Genomic DNA, 12,352 nt, shown 5'->3' on the forward strand with positions numbered 1-12,352 from the left:
CTCAACAGCAGTCTTTTTATGTTTTAGATTTTGCTGGACATGGTGGAGAATTACCCTACTTGCCTGCGGACTCTCATTTTGGCAGAGAATTCTATCAGCCCAGAACTGCAGCAACAGATTTCTGACCTGCTTTCAGAAGGTGAAGATGAGGATGAAAATGAAAACGAGATGCGGGAAACTGAAGGGAGAGAAAGGACAACCTGGATTTCTCAAAGTAGTTAATTTTTTTGTTTATACTTTTTATCATCCAATGTGCCTATCACCAAGCCTCCCCTATTGAGACTCGGCGTGCTTGCCCCCATATTAGGGACTTACCCAGTACAATATGGGCAGCTATCCAGAGGAGACCAACATAAAGGTAGCTTTAAGGGATACTTGTGTGTCACTCCACCATCTTGCCATCCAGAAGAATATAAGCAGTGGGGAAACTTCTGTGTTAATCCCTACACCAATCCTGGTGGTTATATGAGCACCTGCATCACAGCAGGAGCTATACTAGGGACTTACCCAGTACAATAAGAGGCAGCTGTCCAGAGGTGATCATCATTCCAGGTAGACATAAAAGTTACTTGTGCCCCTCCATCTGTTTGGATGTGAGAAATGGGGACATTTCTAATCCCAATTTTGGTGGCGACATGAGTACCGGCAACACACCAGCACTATATTAGAGGTTTACCCAGTAAAATATGGGCAGCTGTCCAGACAAGACCATTATCCAGGCAGCCATGGGGGTTGCCTGTGTTCATCCCAACCCATGCAGCCATGAGCTTTACCTGTGTTCATCCCATCCCCCATACAGAAGGTTTGAGAAATTGGGTCATTTCTGAGTTAAGCACTGGTGGTGACATGAGCAGCTGTATCACAGCAAGAGACTACCAGTGCCCCACTGTCAGTTTATGTATTCTTCTTCACATGCACTGGCAAGGGTTACCATTACTGACTTGGGTAGCCTCAGCTCACACCCCTCCCAATACTGACTCCTGCTTTCTGTGCTTTTGGGCCTTTGCACATAGCACTGAAGTGGCAGCAGAGATAGTTGGCAAACCATTATGCCTCTCCCAGGATGGGTGAACCTTATCTGCTCATTTCCTATCCTCCCCTCACTGGCTGCTGTAGCACCAAGCAGCTATCCAAACACAGGTCATTTGTGTCACAGTTGGGGCTTTATCCTCTAACCACATTGACGGGGTTAAAACAGTAAGACTTTTGGTGGGGGAAAAGAGATAGATTAAGGCAGTAGGAGTGAAGAGTTCCGTACTATTGTGAATAGGATGCAGACTGATATCAACCTGCTGTACTGGCTGAAGTAGGACTTTGATGTTGAAGGTTAACCGAAACTGCATAGCTTCAGCAGTCAGCAGAACAGTGTGCACTAGTTCTTGGGACCACAATGCGATGCTGTTTACAGCAATGATATGACACACACAGACACACTGCGGTCACTCTTGTATTCCTTAAAATCATGTTGGAAGAGTTTCACATCCGGCCATCTGAGTGGATTATCATTGCACATTTTTTTTGGTTTCCTGTCTGCAGCAAGTGTGTGCTGTATTTTGTAGCATATAATTAGGCATCACATGTCCCTCAGCAGTATGACAGATTTTGTCATGCAATGAGGATTCTCTGTCTTACCTGCCTTAGGTGATATAAATCTTTTTGGACTTAAATTGAAACTTGTGTGCAAGGATAACACATCCTGCACAATTTACTACTGTCTCAGAAATCAGTTTTGCGTAACATGTTAAGACTCTCTGTTGTAGAATGGAGTGTGCATCGTTGGGTTAGATGAAGCAAATACATGACTCTGAGTTTAGTAACATATTTGTGTTCTTTGAAGAGTGGGACAGTAATTATTAGCTCAGAGGGGGCACCTACTTAGCAACTTGATAAAATAAAAGCAGGACAGGGAGTGAAAGTGCTAAAAGGATGTAGCAGAGAATATGGAACTCCATGGTATAAAATCTTAACAGTGGAGTTTGACTGAAAGCAAGATAATGATGATCAGGGATAAGGCAATGAGTCTAAAAATGTAGTCACATTTACTGTTGCTTGTAGGAAATAGACGTGGCTATACCCCAGCTTGACAGTTGTCTAGGTGGCTGAAGTGACAGAGTATTTTGTTCACGAAGAGTTGATCCTTTTGTCAGTTGGGTAGGTATCATGGAAAGGAGTAGTGTAAAGTACCCTCAAGTTAGCACTACTGCTGTCCCCCAAAACGTGGTTTTATCTTTGGTATGACTAAAAATTAATTTTGGTTACTAAATACACTGGCCAATCTTAGTGTTGTTGATGGTAATTAGGGACCAACTGCTTCTTAATTTTCGTCATATTTTCCAAAAGCCTTTGATTCTTTCTCAAATGAGGTAAAGATAGAGGAAAGAGACTTTTCAATATGTTTAGATGGAGGTACATCAGTTAGATTTGTGGATTGGTTCTCTGAAAATTGATAAATTCATTCTGGTCTATTGTTACAGACAGCAAACTTTCAGGGTTATTCAAAATGACATTATGAAAATCTTTGTAAAAGTCTACCACAGACGAGACCTCAGAGATCATTAGTATATTTTAGAATGGTAATTGTACCATTCTGTGGGAAAAATTTATGAAACCAAAAGTCTAATTATAACTTCTTTTGATTTGCATAGTGTTCAAAGATACATCAACTGATGGGAAAGAGTGGGGGTTCAGTAGATATAAGTTATTGTGCTTATTGGAGCATTAAGCTGATCTAAATAAACATATTGACACATATCCACAGCCCCCATAGACAGCATGCAGGCAGATGTTAACTTTCCCAGTGATGCTGTATTTTTAAGTGTAGTGGATTGCCCAGGTAAAGAAGAAACAGATTAAAATTCTGTTAAATATTCTATTCATCTTCTGTTTCAATAAATGAAATAACCTTTAACAAAAATAAACGTAATAAATAGCTCTTGGAACTAGGAAGGGAATAAATTAGCCTGAAAGTAATTAAAAATAACAATAAAAAAAATTTCCCTGTGTTGATGAGAATAGATCTGTAAATTAAGCAAATGTAACACAAAAAAGACTTGGAAGCCATAGCTTCAAACATAGAACAATGTATCTGACTTTTAGAGTTTTATGCCCCTTTTCTCACATGGGTTGCCATCTTCTCTCTATCTATATTCCAACTACAGTTTAAATACTTAGCTTGCCTCAAGTAGGTTCGTTGATATGTCCTTTTATCTCTAAGTTGCTGAAGTATCAGCACAATTATTCTAACCATGCTAAAGGGATCAGGTTTTGGCTATAGTCATTCTAGCAATTTAGGAGTTAAATATGTTTCTGTGGTCATATAGCAGTCTTTGTTCCCTGTTACAATATGTGTGTTTATGTATGTCTGTCTGTCCCTGCGGGTGTGTGTGTGTGTGTGTGTGTGTGTGTGTGTGTGTGTGTGTGTGTGTGTGTGTGTGTGTGTGACAAAATTTCCAGCTTATACTCATTGTATAACTAATGATCTGAAGTAGTTACTTCATTTGATCTGCAACCTGTGGGTAGTCGGATCCGAACCGGCAGCTTTCCAAGCACTAAGATCCGAGCTCCTAGCTCCTCCCCTACCCATAATCCCTTGCTACCAACCACATTACCTCAGATCGTTTTTTGCCGCGGCTAAAAACAGTTGCTTCTTAGTGAAGAGCTCCTGGCCTGGTGAGATTGTTCCAATTATAGACTTTTTTCTTGTTCAAAATTGTGTGTGTGTGTTTTAAAATCCCTTTAAAACCCTTTAAAAAAATAAAATAAATAAAATAACTTTCTTCCCTTAGTTTAACTTTATCTCTCCCCCCTACTGTTTTGGTGTGTGTGTGTGAGAGAACTTATGGCCGAAGCTAAGACCATATTTTCAAAATGTACTGAGTGTGGCCACAAGCTTTCCCCAGCTGATGGCCACACTCAGTGCGTTTTGTGCCTGGGGCAGCTCATCTGTCGGAGGCCTGCCAGATATGTGCGGCCTTCAACCCTCGGGCACTCAGGGACAGGAAGAACAAGCTGATACTGGCGGGAAAACTCCCCCAGGAATCGGCTTCTTCTTCCTGTCCCAGCCGGGTTCAAGCTACTCCTGTAACTTCTGCGCCGGCTACTCCCTTAGCTGTACCCGGGACTCAACCTCCCTTATCGGGTACCAGCTCTGTGGAGTCTAGTGCTTCTTCCCACAGGGAGAAGAAGAAGCACAAAGACAGAGAGGGTCACAGTTCTAAAAGGCGGGCCGAGTCTCATCCCTCGGCTCCGCCTGAAAAAATTCTGAAGTCCCCAGTGAGGGTCTCCGGATCCTCATCCTCTCGGCTCTGTTCACCTTCCTTTTCTCCAGAGCCGGAGGAGGAGGATAGGTCTCCCTCGAGGTCTTCAAGGCGCCCCTCCCGGCCTGCCTCTTCGTGGTCTACAAGAAGCATCTCCGAAGCAGACATGGATCGGATGATGCGAAGATTTTTACAGACCCAGATGCAGATGGGGATGCTCTTGCCTCCCCCTGTTTGGGTGGGAGTGCAGCCCCCATTTTTGCCCCGATCGCTCCTTCTCCGACCCGTTTTCGGGTCTCGGAGTTATTGGATCCAGGCCCTTTCGGATCCGGGGATACGTCGGCGCCGATAGCGATTGTGTCTTCGACGCCGACTATACCTTCGAGCTTGTTGGATCCGAGCTCTCAGGGGCGAGGGTTGAGCATCGAATTCGAGGGGGTGGTTGTGTCTTCGGCGCCGATTGGGAAAATACTAAAATGAGCCAAACCAACAGGCACTCCACGTATTCCTCGAACAACAAATAGCTCAATAAACAAGACCAGCAGCTACTGAAAACAGGACAGCAAATAATCCAAAAGTGAGTTTAATTAAAGCGCTTTTCGTTTGCTCCAATATGCAAACTTCCTCAGAATTAACTCATGGTACCATCACATCAGGTTTTATACAAAGATCTTAATTAATTCAATGAAGTTAATCACCTCATTAATCATCATTCATTATTTAAAAATCCGAAACCTTTAAAGGAATATGAAGAAAATACCTACTTTACATACAAAACTGGGTACATTGAAAATGTATATTACAATATATGTAAAATCTTACACTTTACATAAAAACATTCATAAAATAGTCATAAACGTCTTGTGTACATAAATGAATATAAATGTTTTTTAAAAAAACATTATTCATATACGTAATACCTAAATAAATATAAAATAAATTATGTCCAAACCTAAAACTATTAAGTTATAATACTTCACCGACTAAAGTATACTCGAAGTTCTGTGAAAAAAATTCTATCTTTTAAGACTGAAGATACTTAAAAGACAACCAGTGGAGCATGCCTCATTCAAACCTGGGGAATGATAAGATTCCAACCTGATCTGCCAATAAAGTTCAAGAACCAACAGTTTTAATGCAGACGGACCCCCCCCTCTAGTATCACAAAGCACTTGTTACTAGAGGGGGTCCGTCTGCATTAAAACTGTTGGTTCTTGAACTTTATTGGCAGATCAGGTTGGAATCTTATCATTCCCCAGGTTTGAATGAGGCATGCTCCATTGGTTGTCTTTTAAGTATCTTCAGTCTTAAAAGATAGAATTTTTTTCACAGAACTTCGAGTATACTTTAGTGGGTGAAGTATTATAATTTAATAGTTTTAGGTTTGGACATTATTTATTTTATATTTATTTAGGTATTACGTATATGAATAATGTTTTTTAAAAAAACATTTATATTCATTTATGTACACAAGACGTTTATGACTATTTTATGAATGTTTTTATGTAAAGTGTAAGATTTTACATATATTGTAATATACATTTTCAATGTACCCAGTTTTGTATGTAAAGTAGGTATTTTCTTCATATTCCTTTAAAGGTTTCGGATTTTTAAATAATGAATGATGATTAATGAGGTGATTAACTTCATTGAATTAATTAAGATCTTTGTATAAAACCTGATGTGATGGTACCATGAGTTAATTCTGAGGAAGTTTGCATATTGGAGCAAGCGCTTTAATTAAACTCACTTTTGGATTATTTGCTGTCCTGTTTTCAGTAGCTGCTGGTCTTGTTTATTGAGCTATTTGTTGTTCGAGGAATACGTGGAGTGCCTGTTGGTTTGGCTCATTTTAGTATTTTCTCTGTGATTTTTTGTTGATTTCTTTGGTTCGGCGCCGATTGGGTCGGAGCACACCACTACCTCGGGTCCGATTGCTTCGGCTCCGACCCCGATCCTATCCTCGGAGCCGAGGAGGTTACTTTCTCAGGCTGGAGACAGTGAATCTCCCTCGGCCTTTGAGGTAGTGGAGAGGGTACTGTCGAGGTCATCCAGTTCCCCGACCGGGCCTTCAGATCCACCCGTACCCCCACTGTATCAGGGTCTGTCTTCGATCATTCGTCCATCTGGACAGCCTGCCCAAAGCCTCCAGTTGGTTCCTATGGAGGAACACCACCCTGCGGATGAGCCCTCTTCGGACAGTCCCGCCGAAGGGGCGCCTCGGAAGCATAAGTGCAAAAGGAGGCACCTGGACTCCCCCGAGTCCATTGCCACGGATATGGATTTGGATGATATGGAGGGCTCCCCAAGGTCACCCCCTGAAGATGTTTCCTTCGGAGACATCATGGAAATGTTGCATATAAGAGGGAGGTGGTCTGCCCAAAAGCCCTCCCTGGACGAGTCCATTTTTCTGGAGGCCTTTGAGGCAGGCCCATCTACCTACCTCCTGGGTGTCCCCCCCAGCCGACCCCTTGGTGGATTTAATTACCACCAGGGCTTGGAAGGAGCCTGACACCGTGGAGCCTATCCCTAGATGCCCAGACAAGGTCCTCAGCCCTCCCTCTGATGGACCTTCTTGGTCCAAAGGTGCGCCAGTTGATGCTATGTTGGTGGCAGCAGCCACTAAGAAAGAACTTGCCCAAGAAAGTTCTTCGGTCCATCCGCCGGACAAGGAGTCCCGGTCATTGGACCATATTGGGAAGCGGATGTTTGCTTCAGCGACCTTTGCCATAAGGTCGCTGAGCTACATGGCACACACCATTAGGCTACAGCGTGACTTAATTAAGGAATACGCTGCAGCCCCTCCGGAGTCCATGTCGGTCCCAGACAAAAAGGTTTTTGAGACTCGAATGGCCACTCTAAAGTCCATATCAAATACATCTATGCGGCTTCTTTCCCATGCCACGGAAGGAGCCGCTAGAGCTAGCGGAGCTGGAGTGGTCTTGCGACGTCACTCCTGGCTCCGCCTTTGTGACTTCACGGAACCCTTTAAGGCGTCCTTCGCAAACGCCCCTTATGACGGTTCGACCTTATTTGGCTCAACAGTTCGCGATACGCTAGTCCAAAGCGAAAAGGATGGGAAGACTCTGTCGGCCGTCGGAGTCCGCTTCTCTAGCCCCCAAAGATCCTTCTCCAGGAATCAGAGGGGGCAAAAGAAGCTGTGGTTCCATAAATCTCAGCAATCCCATCCTGCTGCAGACAACTCGTCCTCTAGAGGCAGAGGAGGACAAAGTGGATGCCGGCCCAGAGGCAGAGGGGGGCCGCGTAATTTCGGGTCTAGAGAACCTTTCTTGGACAGACCCGCGCAACAGCCCTGAGGGCTTGCCCGACTGTCCCTCTCTGGAGGCAGTCGGGGGGGCGATTATCGGAGCACCTGTCAAGCTGGGAGTCCATTACAAAAGATCGATGGGTGCGCCGGATTATATCCAGAGGTTACACTATTCCGTTCACATACCCCCCCCACAACCCCAAACGTCTCCCCGATGTTCCACCCCATCAGAGGGAGTCCGCAGCTCTGGAAATTTCAGAGTTGCTAAGAAAAAGAGCCATCCAGCCCGTCCCCCCAGATCAGTCCGGATTGGGTACTCCAGGTTCTTCTTGGTGCCAAAGAAAACGGGGGACCTCAGACCCATCCCAGACCTCTCGTCCCTGAACCTGTTCATACCCAAGGAAAAGTTCTGGATGGTCACCCTACAATCTATTCTCCCCCTTCTGTGGGAGAACGACTGGATGTGCTCGTTAGACCTCAGAGATGCGTACTACCATATACTAATGGACAGACGATCCAGGAGGTTCCTCCGCTTCCGGCTTGGAGCCAGTCATTATCAGTTCAGGGTTCTTCCATTTGGCCTAACCTCAGCCCCCAGAGTGTTTACCAAAGTCATGGCAGTGGTTGCAGCCCACCTGAGACTCCAGGGCATTCAGGTGTTCCCTTACCTAGACGACTGGCTCCTCACCGCCCCCAACAGGCATCTACTGGTTGTGGCGAGAGATTACGCCCTCTTTCTGGCCCGTTCTTTGGGCATTTCAGTGAATCTAAAGAAATCCTGCCTGTGCCCCACTCAAGCCCTAGATTTCATAGGGGCCAGGTTGGATACTCAGATCTCCAAAGTATTTCTTACACCTGTCAGGCTGAACAGTTTGTCTCTTCAAATCTCAGACATTCTTCGGAGCCCCGCTCCTCCAGCAGAATTAGTCCTGAGGGCGCTAGGGTCTATATCAGCAGCGATCAGCCTTTCTCTTCATGCCCATCTGTGAATGCGAGTATTACAGTGGACTCTCCAGGTCCAATGGTCACTATCGGTCCATCCCTTAGACATGCCGATTCCCCTGAGCAGGGCATGCAGACACTCCCTTCTTTGGTGGTTACAGGCTCAGGAACTCAAAGAAGGGAGACCCTTTGTGATTCCCCCAGTCAAAGCCACGTTGACCACGGACGCTTCTTGCCTCGGGTGGGGTGGGCATTATGCATGCAACTCCGTCCAAGGCACGTGGACTCCTCTAGAGACTGCTTTGCATATCAACGTCCTAGAGATGAGGGCAGTGCTTTTGGCGTTGCAAGCTCTTCATCACCTTCTTCCTCTGGGGACTATTGCAATCCAGACGGACAACATGTCCGTTGTCTGGTATATAAACAAACAGGGAGGGACCAGATCTTACCCCCTGTGTCGAGAAGCCATGAGAGTGTGGGAATGGGCGATTTCCACCAACCGCTTTCTGATAGCAACGCACATTCCAGGATGGTCCAACATATTAGCGGACAAGTTAAGTCGGGTATTCCTCAGCCCTTACGAGTGGTCTCTGAATCCATCTGTCACGAAGCAGATATTCCTCAAGTGGGGTCAACCTCGCTGCGACCTTTTTGCTTCTCCCCTAAACACAAAATGCAGCGATTACTTCGCGATAGTTCCCCCCAGAGGGGAATCCCCCAGGGACGCTCTGGTTCATGCTTGGCCGCCCTGTCTCCTTTATGCGTATCCTCCTCTTCCTCTGATGATGAAATTCATCCAGAAAGCCTGTTGGTTGGGGAGCAGAGTAATTCTCATAGCCCCATTCTGGCCTCGACAAATCTGGTTCCACTTTCTGCAGTCTCACAGTGTGGCTCCCCCATGGATTCTGGACCCCAGACCAGACCTAATCTCGCATCCGACGAGATGCCACACTCCAAACCTGGTCAATCTCCGGCTTACGGCTTGGTTGATCCAGTTCCATTAATGGCTAGGACTCCCGGTATCTCATCCCCTGTTAAAGCCATTCTGGTGGCAGCTCATAAGCCATCCACCAGAAAGCTCTACAACAGTAAATGGAAATGCTTTTCCATCTGGGCAAAGGAGAAGGAATTGGATCCCTTTACTGTTCCTATTCCCACTATCCTGGACTTCCTGTCCCTTCTTTTTAGACAAGGAGCTAGTGCGTCCACCGTTAAGGTCCAGCTAGCAGCCATCTCTCATTATCACGTGGGGGATGGCATAGTTTCCTTGGCATCAGCAAAAATATGCAAGACCTTCTTAAAAGGCGTTTTTCTCTTAAAGCCCCCTATTAAGCCGGCAGTTCCTCCATGGGATCTTACCTTGATCTTACAAGCATTAACAAGACCACCTTTCGAGACGGCGGCCTCAGTGCCATTGAAATTCTTATCTTGGAAAATGGCCTTTTTGGTCGCTATTACTTCAGCCAAACGAGTCTCAAAATTACAAGCTCTGTGCATTAAGCATCCATACCTTATTTTTCACAAGGATAGAGTGGCCCTCAGGACTAATCCTTCCTTTCTGCCTAAGGTAGCCACAGAGACTAACATTAATCAGTCTATTAATCTTCCTGTTTTCTTCCCGAATTTCCAAAACAAGGGTGAATACACATTGCACAAATTGGATGTACACAGACAACTACGTTTTTACTTGCATAGGACTAAAGATTTCCACAAGTCAGACCAGTTGTTTGTCTCTTATGCTAAGTCAGCCATGGGCAAACCAATTTCTAAGGTGACAGTGGCAAATTGGATCTCTCAGTGTATTAGACAAGGATACACTTCATCTGGGAAGCCAGCTCCGGTTGGTGTGCGTGCACATTCTACTAGATCTGTGGCTACCTTGACGGCTTTTTGGTCTAGAGTTCCAGTAGACGATATTTGTTCAGCAGCTACTTGGTCCTCTTCCCACACATTCATTTCTTATTACAAACTGGACATGATTTCCAGAAGTAGGGCTTCCTTTGGCTCCGCGGTGCTTTGGAATATCCTTCCGTAGGGACCACCCAGGGTCTTAGGTAAGCTGGGGACTCTGTCCCACAGGTTGCAGATCAAATGAAGTAACTACTTCAGATAAAGAAGTTATGTACTCACCATAACGTTCCATCTGAGTAGATACTTCATTTGTCTGCAACCGACCCCCCCCTGCCATCCCCCGAACCTCAGTAAGGTATTGTTACTTTGGAGATTTTTTCTCCGTCTTTAGCCTATAGGGCAAAATAACCGATCTGAGGTAATGTGGTTGGTAGCAAGGGATTATGGGTAGGGGAGGAGCTAGGAGCTCGGATCTTGGAGCTTGGAAAGCTGCCGGTTTGGATCCGAGGTCGGATCCGACTACCCACAGGTTGCAGACAAATGAAGTATCTACTCAGATGGAACGTTATGGTGAGTACATAACTTCTTTTTTGTTTGCTTTCAGTCTGTATTGTATGTCCATGATGATCCTTTATTTCTGTATACGCTCAAATGATAAAATGGACCTCTAAAGAAATCGGTGGTTAAAATTTCTCAGCCTCATTAAGATACAGTACTAAGGTGGGTGCATAGTCATGTTCATGTTTTTTTCGGGGGGGGGATGGTCACCTATGAGTGGAAAAAAATAAATGCATTTTAAGGAATTTCAGCTGGCCAGGAATCATCTTGGCTTTCAAAAAACTTTGTGTGACTTGCACTAAATGCCAGAAAATTGCTCCTTGTAAAGTTTTTTTGTCCTCTTTTGCCACTATGCATAATAAATGTCCTTTTTTGTTTTTTTTTTTTTGTTGTTTTTATGTACATTGTTTATCAAATTTCATCACATAACATAAATAAGTCAATACCAACTATATACAATTACACAAAAAGAAGTTACACATTCGTATTATATCAGCTTTTAACATTCACTAATATGACATTTTGCATTATTATTATTTATATGAATATATAAAAAGATAACTGCAGGTTTGCAAAACTTCCATGCAACACCACAGCAATATTTTGAAAGAAAATTAATGCAGCAAGTAAACGCCTCTTACAGTCATCCTCAGTAGGAGTAACTAGCATTTGAAAAACGTACCCATATGATCCAATTAACACTAATTTTGATAACCTAATATTATAAAAAGTATTAACATAAGAAAAAAACACAGTCGCATACACTTACAGAAGTACTGTTTTAGATAAACTAGAGATAGTAAACTATTTACAGTAGTTGACATAATGGTTAAGGTATTTGCCTCCCATGCACAAGGTACAAGGCTAACTCCTGACCTCCAACCAATACTTATGTGGAGTTTGCATGTTCGTCCTGTGTCTCTGTGGGGTTTCATCCAACTTCCAAGGACATGCTGAGTGTTTACATTTCAGATTTACCCAGCAGTGGAGTTGTAGGCAACAACACAGACTCTAGATGCTGTCTGTCAGGAGGAAGAGCTGTATATACCAATCTGTCTAGAGGATACTGGTTCGCAGTATCCTCTAGATAGGAGAACATGGATCACAGATTGTGCACCATGTTAGGGCTAGCCACTGTGCAATGTAAAACAGGCTGCAGGTAATTTGATCATGTTGTAATTCCCCCCTAAAATGGGCATGGGTATTTGCTGCTGATAAGGAGGTTGAAGACCCAGCCTTTGCCAGGGATCCATACTAACAATGGGGGTCTGTGGGCCTCTTTTGGCAGTGTGGCCTACCATAGAGCCCAGCAGTCCGGCCCAATAAGCTACTTGCCGGCCAGTGTCCAGTTGTCAAGCTTTGGTTACCTGGGGTAGTTCTGCTGAGTGAAAGATGGACATAAAACCAGTCAGTCTGCCAAATGTGAACTAAGGATTGCTAACTTAGTATACTTTCACTGGCAGGATGCAGCTTGGAA

General features: G+C 44.4%; 1 protein-coding gene across 1 annotated transcript in view; it reads left to right on the forward strand.

The window, feature by feature from the left end:
• LRRC73 (leucine rich repeat containing 73) overlaps positions 1 to 12,352 on the forward strand; it is a 374,871-nt gene that overhangs the window by 296,822 nt on the left and 65,697 nt on the right. Inside the window, exon 5 of the mRNA XM_044061041.1 lies at positions 28 to 214. Within this exon, the coding sequence (XP_043916976.1) occupies positions 28 to 214 (187 nt within the window). The remainder of the gene's footprint in view (positions 1 to 27; positions 215 to 12,352) is intronic.

This window comes from Protopterus annectens, chromosome 1.part0, assembly GCF_019279795.1.
Source record: "Protopterus annectens isolate FY-2018-M chromosome 1.part0, PAN1.0, whole genome shotgun sequence".
Lineage (NCBI taxonomy): Eukaryota > Metazoa > Chordata > Ceratodontiformes > Protopteridae > Protopterus > Protopterus annectens.